Source organism: Diaporthe amygdali (genome assembly GCF_026229845.1).
Source record: "Diaporthe amygdali strain CAA958 chromosome Unknown NODE_3_length_2959817_cov_65_330692, whole genome shotgun sequence".
NCBI classification, from domain to species: Eukaryota; Fungi; Ascomycota; class Sordariomycetes; order Diaporthales; family Diaporthaceae; genus Diaporthe; species Diaporthe amygdali.
Window position 1 is genome coordinate 764397 of NW_026517023.1, and position 15183 is coordinate 779579.

At 53.6% G+C, this 15183-nt stretch overlaps 6 protein-coding genes across 6 annotated transcripts; 3 read left to right on the top strand and 3 right to left on the bottom strand.

Annotated features, from left to right (window-relative positions):
* Positions 1-120: 120 nt before the first annotated feature.
* On the bottom strand, positions 121-1044 carry J7T55_002635 (uncharacterized protein; the record flags this gene model as incomplete). The annotated part of the gene is made up of 1 exon (XM_053137728.1): positions 121-1044. One exon carries the CDS (start codon positions 1042-1044, stop codon positions 121-123), a length of 924 nt encoding a protein of 307 aa, XP_052998504.1.
* A 394-nt stretch (positions 1045-1438) lies between these two features.
* On the bottom strand, positions 1439-2386 carry J7T55_002636 (uncharacterized protein; the record flags this gene model as incomplete). Its single annotated transcript, XM_053137729.1, has 1 exon — positions 1439-2386. One exon carries the CDS (start codon positions 2384-2386, stop codon positions 1439-1441), a length of 948 nt encoding a protein of 315 aa, XP_052998505.1.
* A 1149-nt stretch (positions 2387-3535) lies between these two features.
* On the top strand, positions 3536-4174 carry J7T55_002637 (uncharacterized protein; the record flags this gene model as incomplete). The annotated part of the gene is made up of 3 exons (XM_053137730.1): positions 3536-3671; positions 3747-3824; positions 3879-4174. 3 exons carry the CDS (start codon positions 3536-3538, stop codon positions 4172-4174), a joined length of 510 nt encoding a protein of 169 aa, XP_052998506.1.
* Positions 4175-6100: 1926 nt separating this feature from the next.
* Positions 6101-6772, top strand: J7T55_002638 (uncharacterized protein; the record flags this gene model as incomplete). The annotated part of the gene is made up of 1 exon (XM_053137731.1): positions 6101-6772. The coding sequence occupies one exon, from the start codon at positions 6101-6103 to the stop codon at positions 6770-6772; it is 672 nt and encodes a 223-aa protein (XP_052998507.1).
* An 863-nt stretch (positions 6773-7635) lies between these two features.
* J7T55_002639 (cellulase) lies at positions 7636-9233 on the top strand (the record flags this gene model as incomplete). The annotated part of the gene is made up of 2 exons (XM_053137732.1): positions 7636-8481; positions 8604-9233. The coding sequence occupies 2 exons, from the start codon at positions 7636-7638 to the stop codon at positions 9231-9233; spliced, it is 1476 nt and encodes a 491-aa protein (XP_052998508.1).
* Positions 9234-9567: 334 nt separating this feature from the next.
* J7T55_002640 (ATPase) lies at positions 9568-13807 on the bottom strand (the record flags this gene model as incomplete). Its single annotated transcript, XM_053137733.1, has 3 exons — positions 9568-12626; positions 12774-13635; positions 13730-13807. 3 exons carry the CDS (start codon positions 13805-13807, stop codon positions 9568-9570), a joined length of 3999 nt encoding a protein of 1332 aa, XP_052998509.1.
* Between the last annotated feature and the right edge of the window lie 1376 nt (positions 13808-15183).

Genomic DNA, 15183 nt, shown 5'->3' on the forward strand with positions numbered 1-15183 from the left:
GCGTTACGCATACAACAATGAATGGATCATGAATTGACGTTCAATCATCTGGGGTTGACTTTTTGGGCATCGCTTCTCCCCGGATGAGGTTGCAAGGCCATTAAATAAGGGCTCTATCCATCAAGACTCAGCGTCTCTCCTTTCCACGAACTCGGTGATCGCCTTCAAGCCCTCTTCTTTCTGCCAATCAGCCCCAGGCCAGCCAAACTTTTTATAAAGATGACGAACCCACTCAAGCTCCTTGAGATTATAGCCAAATAGCTCGCCAGGAATGCTCGGCTCGCCTTTCGCCTCGACTGCCTCAGCATCATATGGTTCCACATCAACGCTGGAACTTCCCCCGAGAGGGTCTTTCCCGGGAACAAAGACATGCACGAGACCACGGGAATCCCTTACCCTGTTCTCGAAGAACTCTTCAACCGGTAGTACATCCCCTGAGCAACACCTGATGATCTCCTCGAAGATATCCCCCGTCATCGTGTCAAGCAGCAGGTCGATGCCGCCACTCTCGTAGCCCTCGGCGATGACCACCTTGTGCTTGCTGACCGGTTCATCGAACCCATGGGTGATCTCGCCCATCTTCAGGTTGTCGCCCGTGAAATCCTCGGCCGTGGCTGTTGAGTAGTCGAGCACATTGCACTTGTAGTCGATGTTGTGCAGGTTGCTGCGGGAGTCGTCCTCGATGTAGGGTAGGTGGCGCAAGACATCGACAGCGAAGTCGGTCTTGCCGAATTCCGCGCAGGCGTCGGGAGTGATGTTTGGCCAGCCTCCCGCGGGTGGGCGCTTTATGGCTGACGCGGGGATGTGCAAGCTGGCGAGGAAGTCGTAGTACTCATAGAATGGGGCGACAAGGGTGTCTCTGAGCGACGCCTCTATTGGTGTTCGATAGGCGATGAAGAGGGCGTTCAGGTCCCGGCACGTCAGTCGAAGGGCCACGACTGTCCAGAGGTCAGGGAGCGCCTCGAATATCTTGACCTGAAGCTCGGGAGCGAGTCTCATGAGCTCGAAGTCTCGAGTTCGTGACTGCCCCTTGCGTCGTCCCATTTCTTGTGATCTGATGAACAACTGACAATTGAAACCTATGCGATTTTCCGGGGCGTTAATGGAAAGGGGTGAGGAGTGCTTATGAAGTCCAGTGCAAGCAGGTGGATGGTTTGCCTTCGGCCTAACAAGGATCACTGAAGCCTAGTGGATGGGACGACGCCAAGCCGTCATCGAGGGATCGTAGGACCAGGACTATGCTCACACGCAAAATGCTCTTCCGCGGATTAGGCTTTACATTTCTTTGTAATATAGAACTCGACTATTTGGGAGGAGATAGATACAAGGCCTCAAAGCACCAATTTGATTCATAAAGTGCGCGTAGCGATGGCGATTCTGGGAACCGGAAGGCCATGATATTTCCATGAAAGACACTAAATACATTGAAGCACGCGCTCTAGCCGTTGACACTTGCTCTCATGTGTCCCACAGCACTTTCAGCTGCCTCCTTGATAGCCTGGTCCTGTTCTTCTTTGCTCAAGGCGAGTAATTTCTTTTCCCAGAACTTCCAATGTCCGTATGAATCATCAAACGTCATAGGTGAGCCCGGGATGCTCCGCAGATCCCACCAAGCGATCTCGTTTTCACGCAGGATGTCGTGCAATCTCTGCCCACAATGCTGCATCCAGCGAGCAGTGGCCGGGACCCGGAAGTCCAGTCTTAACTGTCCGTCAGCCGAGGCATCGTCTGGGGCGTCTTCACTGTCATCGGGCCCAGCTGTCCGCTCGAGCGTTCGCGCCACATATTGCAACGCTCGCGGGAACGTCAGCGGTCCTTCTGCGAAAAGCTGTGCGGCAACTAGCCGTGCCTCTACGTCTTGCTGCTTGACGTACTGTTCACGCGCATGGTGCCGGGCCGCATCCTTGGGGCAACGCCGCGCGATCTGCCCCGGCGACATCCAGTGGTTGTCGGACCAGACCCGGGTGAAGTAGGGCAGGTTGCCCCATGACAAGGGCTTCTCCTCGTCATCTGTCGCCTCTCCCCGGTGGATGTTGCCCGGGCTCTTTTTGATCGCCTTCAGCAACGCGACGAGGGAGGGTGTTTGGCTGGATGGCCATTCTATCAGCGCCTCTATAAGCAAGGCCCAGAGATGGCCAAGCGCTCTCGACTCATCCGAATAGGTGCCTAATTGTGGTACCGGAGAGTCTGTGATTGGTCGCGTGATGGACTTGGCTGCGTCGTCTGTCGAGAGGGAGCAATTATGGAATGACTTCAGGGCTTCAACTTCGGAGGCCAGGAGGCTTTGGAGCGCTGGGTCTTCGCTGGAGACGCGGTCAAGACGTGCTTGAAACCAGCTGTCTGGGACAGCCGTGATATTTTCCTCAATTAAATTGTACTGTGCCATTTTGATTGTGGTTGGGTATGAGATGGATGAGAATCACAGTCGACTTCAGGATGGTTTTTTCTGTCGACTTTAAGGACGGGGCCCACAAGCTATGACGTCCGAGCAAGATTTGGCCTCAAGACTCAGCCTTACAGTCATGAGGCCGCCGTCCAGTGGCACTGTGGCACGGGGGTTCAGGTAACAGGCAGCAACGACCGATAAAGAGCCTGACCGGCATCTGAACCAGATTTCGTGCTACACAACGCCCCGCGCCCTTTGAATAGGGCCAATCGTCCAGCATCCTCGAAGCGCTTGGCAGTCCCACAATCAGCTTACATAGGAGCATCTCCTCCACTGCTTCCGTTGGAAGCTCAGCTATATTCATGATACCACCAGTGGAGAAGCACTTGAGAATTTTAAGCAGACTGGAGATGGTTTATTCTTTGAGAATCACCCAATACATTACTACTACCGCGAGTGGCCAATGAAAGATATTCCCTGCCAGATGCGGACCCTGATCACCCTGGGTCGTAGAAGTATGGCAGCAACATCCTAAAGTCTAATTGTGCTATCAGAGTTCGCATTGAAGAACAAGAACGCCCCGAGCCTCAGACTATTAAATTGATGTCCTTTCCAGGCTGCGATTGAACTCAGCATGGTAGAGAATGATACTACGTGATACTGTGGCGCTTGATTACTGTCTCAATTCACCGGTATCACCATCTATAATTAGTGAAATGGATACTTATGACCAACTGATTACGATCCTTGATTCTCAGCTTGGGCGTAATTCTCCTTGACGATCTCGATGAGCAGTAGGACACTATTATTTGCATTCTATCACTTCTGGTAATTCATACAGCTGTCGTGATCGACAATAAGCAGCAGTGAAGGAATCAGTTGGCCAAGGCTGTTCATGGCTCTCAGCTGATTACACTGCCTTGTCTCCGCAATGGGGTCTGAAAATCAAAGTTCTGTCTTCGATATGACGCATAGCAGACTGGAAAGATGATGGATCCATCTCTCGTGTCTTGTGAATATAAAATGCTCCTTTTCACTACTCTAAAGTCTGGTGAATATCAAGCTCATCAGTCTTCCCAAGAATTACAATCCGATATCACGATACTGAGCACCATTCACCACATCACTTGTATTCAACTCCCAGACACAATGCAGAACATTCTACTCCTTTGCCTTCTCCCTCTGGCCGCCTTCGCCGCTCCTGGGAGGGTTGAGCAACGTGACCTTCCCTCCCATACCCCCGTCAACGTCAAAGATCTCGACAGCGACTTTGATGTCAAGTGCGGTAAGGATGGACCTCTACCAATGCGATGATAGATCCATCAATTTCCTAAGTATTATTCGATAGGAAAAACGACAGTCACGGGCTCCTCCATCTTGAAGGCCGTATCTTGGGGAGTGAACCTTCAGCGAGCAGATCAACAAGTCGGGAGGGACGGTACGTGTCACAATATCGCGGTCTTCAGCATAATGCTAACAGTGTGTCATCCAGGTGGCTCCCAGTACCCGCACTACTACGGCAATGACCAGAGCCAGGCCAACCCACAGCCTGGCCGGTTCAAGTTCCCCAACGCCGACTGCAACAAGTACCCCCAGAACTTGCGCAACGAGTTCCCCATCACGAAGGATGGCACGTACGAGGGCGGTGACGAGGGCCTTTATAGGGCCATCTATTTGCACGACAAGAACTCGGACACGGACATCGAGGGAAATCCCACTGCGTACTACTGCGGGACAATCTACCATTCCGGTGACAACTTTGAGGGCTGTGATGTCACGAAGAACTAGAGAGGCCAGTATAGGTGCTGGAAAGTATATATGGGGGTTTTCCCAATAGGTTTTCGAATTCAATTCTTGGTGAAAGTGGGATGACTTTTAGTTTTGCAGGAATTTTTGCATGTCAGAAATAGATGTTATAGACATGACTGTTCAAGGCGATATAATGGAGACATGCTATGGAGAATGCTTCACAGCTAAACTAGCATCTCGAACACTCTTTTTAAAAATAAATTTGTTACATTATATACTGTTTTATGGGTTCAACATTTCTGTCTGTTGCTTGACAAGTCTAACTCACCAAAAGGGAGGTACAGTGAAATTCATATCGAGGTTGTGGTTGTTGAAATGGCAATCCGATACGTAGGAAAAGCCACAAGAGCCCCACGACCGCATGGTAACTCGTTTATCAAAACTTGGGAACGCCATCATATATGCCTATTGGTTGTGCTTTTATATCTGGCTGATCATGTGAGATAATTTCGTTTGGCTTATCTATCTTGCTACCTAGGCCTCTTCATGAACATCTGAATGGGGAACTTCATGATACAGCATAAGCACCCTTTCAGACACTAAGTGATTTCTTGAGCTGTACCCTTTTTTGGACTCCACTCTCCCTGGGACCATAAGTCCCAGCGTTTCTGATGAAATGAGAGCTCATAACTGCACATGTCATTCAAATTGGGATCTTTGAGCTTCCTGTGACTTACGATATGACGGGGTTTAGTGGCAGTGACTCACATATGTCCTTACGAAGAGGCATGTCAAATCGTTTGTCACAAATTCATTTTGCAGCAGACAGAGGTATTTCGGATACTTCGGCTTGACTAAAAGGAAAAGGCACAAGCTAAACACTGGATTTGCAGATCGCCAAGCCCCTGCAAATTTCCAAAGAATGATAAGGTTCAAGCTACACTCAGCAGCCTTAACGACGGCCTATCTATCGAGAGATAAGAACCCGAAGCATTACTCGCGCTGTTTTGCGATCTCAATATCTATTGCATCTGTAGAGATCCCCTCGAAGTGAGCGCACGCCAGCGCTGACTTTTCTACTAATGAACTTATGTGCTGACACAAACTTGGAGTCAAATATCCGCGACATTGATCAAACAAGTGAGGATGAGCACGAAGCTGCACTTGGGCCCGTGGTCACTTATGAACGTGGACTGTAAATAGATCCGCTGATGAATTAAACTTTCCTGATGGGAAGCGAACTGTCCCAGCTGCGCGGTTGACTCAGGGACAACTGACACCAGTCACCAGCCCAGACTGCCGACCCCTGGCATGACTTGGAGTCTCTTTTATCCTCCTTACTGTTCAGATGCTGTTGCGTGATTCTTACCCTTCTGAAATCTGTCGTCAAAGTCACTAATTCTATGTGAGCCAGACTGTATCATACAAGATCGCTGTACACGGGTGTGAACTTCGCCCCGAAGACCACTTAGGCATTGTGTTCCTTACCAGTGATTCCCCCAGATCCTCAAATACAATCTGCAAACTTCTTCCTCTCTTTTGTCCTCTGAACAAATGGGCCGGCTTAGCATGAGCTCAAAAAGCAGCCGCTTTACGCAGTTGTGTGCGTTCTTCCTCCTCGTGCTTCTCGCTCTCGTGTGGTCGATAAAAGGAGATATTTCGTTCTCAGTCATTCGACTCCCAGAATGGGACGATTTGTCTACACCAGCGGCAGTGGAGCAAGCTGGTCTTGCGCCACGGCTCAATACGTCGTGGCATAAACAGATTGCGTTGGAGATGGGCAAGGACAAGACGAACCTGACAGCTGTGGAGACACCACATGGTACACTCGACCGAACGCGAGTGGCCTTATTAATGGAAAATAGGCCACTGCCGTACCTTGTGCCTCTCCTAATACATTTTATGTCAGTCGTGCCCCCGGAATGGTCCTTCCGCTTTATGGGATCCGAAGAGTCACTTGCCTTGATGGAGTCAAACCCCACGATACGTCGCTATATCACACAAAAGAAACTGTTCATAGACATGATACCCTATGACATTGTGGAAAACATCAACAGCTACGACACTGTCAACCACCTGCTGACAAGACCATGGCTGTACGAGGAGTGGCTCTGGCCCGCAAAGTGGCTGTTTCTGTTCCAAGACGACAGCATGATCTGCTCGGCATCGAAGCTCACGCTGAACGATTTCGTGGACGAGGACTGGTCATTTATCGGAGGCTCGGCATACAGCACCACTGTGCCTAACGGAGTAAACGGTGGCTTCTCTCTGCGCAAGATACCGCATCTCATCCAGGCCCTGCGCACACGGTCATTCGAAGAGTTCGTCGCGGACGGTAATGCCGCCTCCGAGGACCACTACTTTTCAATGTCGATGTGGGACCTTCCCGGGACGAAGATGCCCATCGGAACGGAGGCTATTAGGTTCGGGGTGGTCATTCACTACGACCCGGACCCCAATGAGATGCCGCTGGGATTCCACCCTTACTCATCGGATGGGCTGTTCAGGGGCCGAGAGGGCCAGGCGAATCAAGATAAGGCATACGCATATTGCCCGGAGTTGGGCATCATCTCGCTGGGACGCTGGGACTGTCATTGCAGTCCGAACAAGAAGAGACCTGGTGGGCTCGGAGACTAGGCTCGTTTCTCCCAAATGAAGCGGCCACTTGGGAATGGTCAATTGGAGGTTACCCAGATACCTGGGTAATTGCCTAACATGTTGATTGGCATATCAGTGCCAGGTCAGACCGCTTGTGGTAGTATTGCGGAGCGGCAGAGGGAGAGCAAGGGTCACGGTTGCTATGCCGTAGCATATAGACTGCTCTCAATGAATTTTGACAAATGAAGTGGAGTGCAGTATACGTGTGAAAAATATGCGACGTTGGATACAGCTGACTATTCTTCGGCTTATGCCAGAAGCTACTGTCCCTGACCTACAATATCCTGACAGTCCCGGGGCTGCCGCTGCCAAGAGGGCCAACCCCTGCACCTGGGCACGCGGCATGAACTTGTATGGCATCGCGGCTGTTCCCTGGTTTCCGTCTGAAGTGCTGAAACTCGCGACGTCTGATGTACAATAACCCCTGGACACATTCCCAACAGACACTAGCAAGGCCACTGCAAAATTAGAAGTCAAGAAGTTAAGAACTTCACAAACCCTGCGCCACGATGGTAGGAATCTTCGGACGACACGGTCGCAGTCTGTCAGGAGACAGGCCATTGATGTAAATAACCATGCTACAAGATAGACGATGACCCGGACCCTGGGCACACGAGTCAATGCGAGTGGGCTGTAAATGGGAGAGCACCGCCCCTTGGTAGGACGTTCAAATAGCAGAGGCCTGCAAGACTTCGGACGACGAGTCTCTGATATATCGACTCGGCTGGACTGCCATCGACAAGACAAGCTTTACCGAGTTATTCCCTTGACAGGCCTGCCATGAGCTGATCATTCTCTTCCACACATTCTTTTTTTGACTGTCCTTCGCTTCAGACCACAACATGTTTTTTAATACTTTCGTTCTCGCTGTGACCCTGGTGGCTACTGCGGCCGCGCAGGTGCAGTTTCTCGGAGTGGCCATTGCAGGCGGTGATTTCGGTTGCCAGATCGACGGGTCTTGCCCGACGGGCTCGACCCAGCTGCCCCTCGGCAGCAACGGCGGAGGCGGTGATGGGCCTGGGCAGATGCAGCACTGGACGTCCCTCTCCAAGCCTCTGAACCTGTTTCGGCTACCCGTTTCGTGGCAATTCCTCGCCAACAACCAGCTTACCGGAAATCTCGACTCCAACAACCTCGGGAAGTACGACAAGCTCGTTCAGTCGTGCCTTAGCACCGGGGCACACTGCATGATTGATATCCACAACTTTGCGCGATGGAACGGCGGCATCATCGGCCAGGGCGGGCCGACTGATGACCAGTTTGTCGCGCTGTGGACGCAGCTTGCGACCAAGTATGCGGACCAGGACCGGATGGTCTTCGAGCTTATGAATGAGCCGCACGACTTGGACATCAATCTCTGGGCAGCGACTTGTCAGAAGGTCGTGACGGCAATCAGGGGCGCCGGTGCAACTAGCCAGATGATTCTTCTTCCTGGTACGAACTTTGACAGTGCCGCGACGCTGGTGTCAAGTGGAAGCACTGCGGCTTTGATGAATATTACGAATCCGGATGGGACGACGGATAATCTTCTGTTAGATATCCACAAGTATCTGGATGAAGATAACTCTGGGACGCACAAGACATGCACCACGGACAACGTAGATGCTTTCACCACAGTTGCGGACTTTCTGAGGCAGACAGGACGGAAGGGCATCGTGAGCGAGACTGGTGCATCCAGTGATTCCACAGTGAGTGTCCTATTCTCGTCAACTGCCCTTGCATCCTCGTGCCCACCATCACTCGACCTCACCTGCGGGCATGGGCTACCGTCCGGACACTCAAGATACTAACCTTGCCCCCTCTCCAACAGTGCTTCACAGATTTCTGTTCGCAAAACAGCTTCATCAACCAGAATTCAGACGTCTTCATGGGACTTGTCGGCTGGGGAGCCGGCAGCTTCGACACGAGCTACATCCTCAGCCTCACGCCGTCTAAGCAAAACAACCAGCTCGTCGACAACCAACTCATGCAGCAGTGCGTTATAGCGAAGTGGGTCGCCACCGCCGGCAGCGCTACCTCAGCAGCGGCCGCCCCTCCCGCCTCAGCGTCCCAGGTGACGGTGACGAGCAGGCCGATCGTGATGACGACGGTCAGCCCGACCCAAGCCCCGGCAACAGGTGTGCCCACATCTCTCGGAGACACGACTTACACCATGACTATGTCGATGGTCACCGGGACGGCGGGTGGTGACGGGGAAGGCGAGGGCCTGCTCACTGCGTCGGGAAGCCCGACTCCAGTATCGACTCAGCAGCCTTCGAGTGAGGTTGGTGGTCTCGAGACGGCTTCTGGAAGCCCCAATGCAACGGGAAAGATCAGTTCGCCTTCGGGGTCGGGTGTTGTGACCGCTTCGGGGGCTGAGGAGTCTGCACGGTCGTCTGTTTGGATGACAATGTTGGTGATGACTGTTGGTTTGGTCTTCACTTGCAACTTGTGTTTTTAGCGTGAGCGTTTGTTCTCTTGAATATGGGTGGAAGGAAGTTAGGCAAATATTGATACCCCCTTTTCTTTACTTTTTGCAAAGGTGGTAGCGAGACAATAAGGTTCTCGATTGGTCTTCATGAGGTATGCACGGAGGCTACAACAAATGCCCGAGGATGAAGACGTCGGGCCCTTCGGAGAGGGCAAACAATTAGTAAGGTTCTATATATGCTATGCTTTACTGTGTTTCAACGCGTACCATGAAGAAGGCTGCGCCAGATAGACTTCGTATTTCTGCTCAAGAGCTGCGAGTGAAAAGATGACGCAGACAACGTTCAGGGTCCATCGCCTCGCACTCACTCAAGCGTCTGGTGCAGCACATCATTTCTGTACCTCTCACACCGACCCACAAGCTCCTCATGCGTACCACGATCCAGCACGCGCCCGTTCTCAATGACAAAGATGACACCCGCCTTCTTGATAGTCCGCAGACGATGCGCAACAGCAACGATAGTGACCCCTCCCTCAGCGCGGATCGTCTCGAGAGCAGCCTCCCATTTGGCCTCGCTCTCAGCATCGAGCGCACTGGAGCTCTCATCAAGCAGCAGCAGGCGCGGGCGACGCACGAGGGCGCGCGCGATGCACAGCCTCTGCTTCTGGCCGCCGCTGAAGAATTGCAGGCCGGCGGACGGCCCGCAGGGCGTGTCGTACCCCTGCGGCAGCGCGGCGATCGTGTCGTGAATACACGCGAGCCGCGCCGCGGTCTCGATCTCGGCCTGCGTCGCTGTCTGTCCCGGCCGCGCCCCCAGCCCGATGTTGAAGCCCACCGTGCCCGAGAAAAGCACAGTGTCCTGCGGCACGAGTGCGATATCGTCGCGGAATGAGGCCTGCATCGTCCCAGGGGCGGCCTCAGGGGCTTGGGTGATGTCGAGCCCGTCCAGAGTGATGGCACCCGAGGCGGGCACATAGAGCCGCTCGAGCAGCGAGACTACAGTTGACTTGCCTGCTCCTGAGGGTCCGACCAGGGCGGCGAAGGAACCGGCGGGGATATCGAGGGAGAGGTCAGTTAGGACGGGGACTTCGGGGCGGGATGGGTAGGCGAAGTTGACATTCTTGAGAGCGATAGTGACTCCCTTCCCTGCCTTCTCATCCACTCGGGGTTCTTCGGGTTTGAGAGGTGAGTTTTTTCCCTGTTCAGGATCGCCAGCGGTCCGTCGGGCTTCTTTCTCTACGCGGGTTGCCTTCTCGCCTTTAGGGAGAATGAGGCTAAGAACTCTCCGACTCGCCACGGCGGCCTTAGAGATATCCGGGGCGAGAGAAAAGATCTGGCCACTGGACTGCGCAGCGAAGAGGAGTGCGGTAAGGACAATGAAGAATTGTGTCTGGGTGTAAGTGCCGTTGGCGGTCTGCTTGGCTCCCCACCAATATGCCAGGGCGTAAACACAGTTTCCAATACTGAAGCTGACTCCGAGGTAGAAGTTACCGAGCACAATGTTCTTCAGTGTTGCCTTGTAAGGTGCACGTAGACTCCGTATGAAGGTGTTTGCCGCATCTTTCTGCAGCGAAAAAGCACTAATAATCCGGATCGAATCGACAGCCTCAATGGCGATGGCCACGCTGTCCGCGAAGGCCTTGGCATGGCTGGCTGCAAACTTGGCTTGGACACGGATACGCAGGAAGCCAGACATGAGAAGCACGGGAACGCAGGCGAGCAAGACGAGAGCAATTTTCCAAGCGATGGCGTGGGCGAGGATGATGCCAGAGAGCAGGTTCACCATCACGGAGAATGTGATTCCGAGTATGGTTCCCGTCATCCCAGACATGGCGATGGCATCAGCGCTGATGTACGCCAGTAACGTGCCAGGCGTGCGGCCTTCAGAGTCGTGCCAGTGCAGGGACTTGTTGAGCAGCGACCGCAGGCTGAGAATTCGGGTCTTGAACAGGAGCTTCTCGGAGACCCAGCCGAATGAGGCGGTGCTGATAACGTTGGCGAAGAATTCGAGCAACGCGAGGCCAAAGAAGAGACCGCCAAAGAGGGAGGCGCTCTCGCGGATTTCTGAAGGCAGCTGGCAGCTGTTGAGACGGCCAACCACGTTTCCGAAGATGACGGCCTCCCCTGAGTGGGAGCCGCCCACGATGGTGGCGGCGATTATGCCGAAGACGATGAACAGAAACTGGGGGCGGGCAAAACCAAGGATGGCGCCGAAGGTGGAAAAGAACCCCCGTTCACTTGTTTTGGTATCTTCGTGGGCATGGGCATTTGTGCCATCACCACTTTCCCCGGATTCGGATTGTTTGTCAACATCAGCCAGGCTCTCCTCTCCATGTCTAGCGCGTTTCTTCTCGGTCTTGGTGATGTCGGAGGTTGTATCACCAGAGCCTCTCGGATCCAACTCCTCATTATCAGAATTTAGGCTCTGCAGCTTCACAAGGGAGGCAAAGACGCCATCTCTTTCTATGAGGGAGGTATACGTCCCCTGCTCCACCACATTTCCACCACGCTCCATGACGAGGATGTTATCAGCGTTCTTGATAGTAGAAAGACGATGAGCGATAATGATAGTGGTTCGATTTGTTGAGAACTTGTCCATAGCATCTTGGATCTTGGCCTCACTAGCCGAGTCAAGAGCAGCAGTGGCCTCGTCGAGAATGAGAATCGAGGGGTTTCGAATCACGGCGCGGGCGAAAGCAGCTCTCTGCTTCTGGCCTCCACTGAGCATGCTGCCGCCTGGACCGACGGTGGTCGCCAGTCCGTGCTGTAACCTGCTGATGTACTCTGTTGCGCCAACCAGATCGGCCGCCTCACGGGCGAGCCTGACGATAGTCTGCAATGCAGGATCCTTCTGAGCAAGCGTATCAAGGTCACCACCATTGCGGCCATCTTCTGCAAGCTGCGCGAGCGCGCCGCCGAGGAGAGTTTCCTGCAGATCTTGGTGTTCTGGCCGGCCGGAGTCGACGAGGCCCTGGGCGATGTTCTCTAGGACAGACCGGTTGAAGAGGGTGGGCATCTGTTCGACGATAGCCACATGACCACGGTAGTTGTTCACATTGAACTCGCGGAGATCGGTACCGTTGACGGTAATTTTGCCCTCGTCTGGGTCGTACAAGCGCTCGACCAAAGCGGCAATGGTAGACTTCCCACTCCCGGATAGGCCAACGACGCCAGTCATCTTGTTACTGGGAATGGACAAGCTGATCTTTTGCAGCACAGGGACTTCCGGGCGAGACGGGTAGTTGAACGACACATCCTCAAACGCGATATCGCCTTCCATGTTTGAGCGCTTGATACCTCTCTCCCGGTCGGTTCCGTCGATCGGTGCCCGTCGCTGGATGGTTAGGAAGAGCTTCTCAGATGACTTTGACGCGTTGGCAAAGATAGTCAGAAAAGGAGCAACCTGGCTGATGATGAATGAGGCTGTGATATTGTCAGCATGATCATAACTCACAAATGTCCGATGCAATCATTACTTGCCATCCACGAGTACGAAAATCACGGTATATACGTTCCCGACAGTGATGCCATTGCCGCCACGCGTCGCCACAGACTCAGCAATTTGCAGACCACCCTGCCACATGGCCAGAGCACTAGCGCAGTACGCGATGAAATACAGCAGGCCCATCTGAACTGACGCAGTAAGGAATTTGCCAACTGCGGCTCCCTGAATGCTCCGGAGGTGACCAACAAATATGCTCTCGATCCTCCCAGCGGCGCCAAAGACCTTAATTAGACGCATGTGGGCGAGCGACTCGGAGGCGATGGCGGTGGCCTTAGTGGTGCCATCACTGACACGGGAGACATACTTCTTGGTAAAGTAGTTGCCGCCCAGGGCCATGAGGAAGTAGCACGGCACCAGGCTAACGAGGATGCCGGCCAGCTTGGCGTCCTTGAGAAAGGCGACGATGTACGCCGTGACAAAGTACGACACGCTCTGCACAACGATGCCAACCTTCTCCGACGTGCCGGACTGCACGGTCGTCAGGTCCGCGTCCAGCCGCGTCGCGATATCCCCCGCCGGCAGCGTTTCGAAGTAGGCCAGATCCTGCCGCAGCAGGGCGCTGAGGTAACGGTAGCGCAGCTTGCGAACAACGCGCTCGCCAAACAAAGACCAGCAGCCGCAATTCAGCCATATCAGGGCGAAGTTCGCGATGGTGACATAGATGACGAGCAGCAACTTCCGGTTGACGGCAGCCTGCATGGCTTCGTCGTCCGCGCTGCTGGTGCTACATGATGTGGAGTTCAGGTCGTCGACAAGCTCACCGAAGAGGATGCCGAGCAGCGGAAAGGGGATGCCAGCGCCAATGGCTGCAAAAAGTCCGACGATAATCAAACCGAAATCGAGCACCGAGTCCCTAGGCGTGAGGAAAAGAAGCCGAAAGTAGCCCTTCGTCGGCGCAAGACTGAGGCTTGATAGGGAGAAGCCGTTCTGCATGGGTAGTAATGCTGTCAGAATACACGACGGGATGCCAACATGATATTGATCGATGACGCGGTCACGACGAGATGTAGATGATTCTCACCTTAGTCTTTTGCTCGCCCGCAGTGTCCTTTTCGGGATCCATCGGGCGACCTGCCGAAGCAGCTTCAGCATCCAGCATTATGAAGTGAGCGGGACGGCTGCTTCTGGAGTGGAAACACAGTGCAGTGGTCAGGAACGAAACGCGTATTCTCAAAAGAGCGTATTGGATAAATCCACTGCGAGAGGCCGGTACCGTGTGGGGAGACGCGTGTGCGAGATGGGGTACAAAATGGGGAGCAGAAGACTTCTAGAAGCCAGAGAAGCCAACTATCGGACGGCAAGGAGGCCAGGATCTGGGACATTTGGTTGGTCTCAGGATGGGAGTACGCGGGCGAAGACAGCACATTTGACAACACTGCAGCATGGCAATATCGACGGGCGAGATGCAGGCGCCGCGGCAGGCCAGGAGCCGCTGAGCCTGCAAGATGGGGGATGCATTTGTGCAAACCGATGACCGGAGGGGCGATACCAGAGCCAAGAACTGCAGAAATTTGGAAATTCTGCGGACGGTTCTTTTGGTTACGACCTTCGGAAGGGGTGCGACCTCCACTTTGGGATGACAGGCCGTTGCGTGAGAGGTTGATGACCCGGCATTGTGCATAGTAGCCCGAGGCGATACCCCTATGGGCAAGAGCAGTGGCTACCGGGATTATTTCGAGCAGGGTAGGATGGCGTGTGAATGTGCAGATGGACCTTCAGAATGTGATCGTTGTTGGGCGGCGGAATGGGCCATTAGTCAAGGCATCCTGGGTCTGTGGTCGGACTGATGTGGAAGTGATCGTTGCAGTCTGTTGTCGGTTGACTGTTGTCAAAGAGAATTTGAGCTGCCCATTGCTTGGCCTGTTCTTATTGCACATAGACTTTCGTTAATCGTCTCAGTGCGGAGCGGCGAGTTGCACTGCACATGTGCCACGCGTACATGTGCTCTTAATCTCTGCTGTGCCGCTTGACGCACCAGACGTCTTTGCCATCTCATCCTCGTCCTCGTCCTCTGTTGTGTATTCTTTGAGCCCTCGCCATAAGCGTGACGAGCAGAGAGACTGCCTTCGACAGATCGTACTAGAAAAGTTCTCTCGGAGGATGATGCTCACTAGAGAGGACTGGTGACTTGCGAGTGGATGGGGACACGGAGACCCACCTGTTAGTCCGGATCAGATAATGAGACTCTTAAATCTCACTGGACGCGACGAGCTTGGCTACTTCTGGGGCGGATCAGATAACTCTAAGCAGGCATCCCTTCCCTCTAGGCCCCCTGTATCGTGCAGTAGGATCGAAGCCCTGCCTCCCTTGCCGTAGATCCTACTCGGCCCCGCTACAATCTGATGATCTGATTAGATCAAGGCCATCATGAACGAGCCCAATGCATCATCTCGCATGCTTTGTTCACTGTCTACACCGAAGTGTTTCTGCCCATCTTGCCCAGCTTGGGCTCTGTTCGGAAAGCGACAGCCGTGA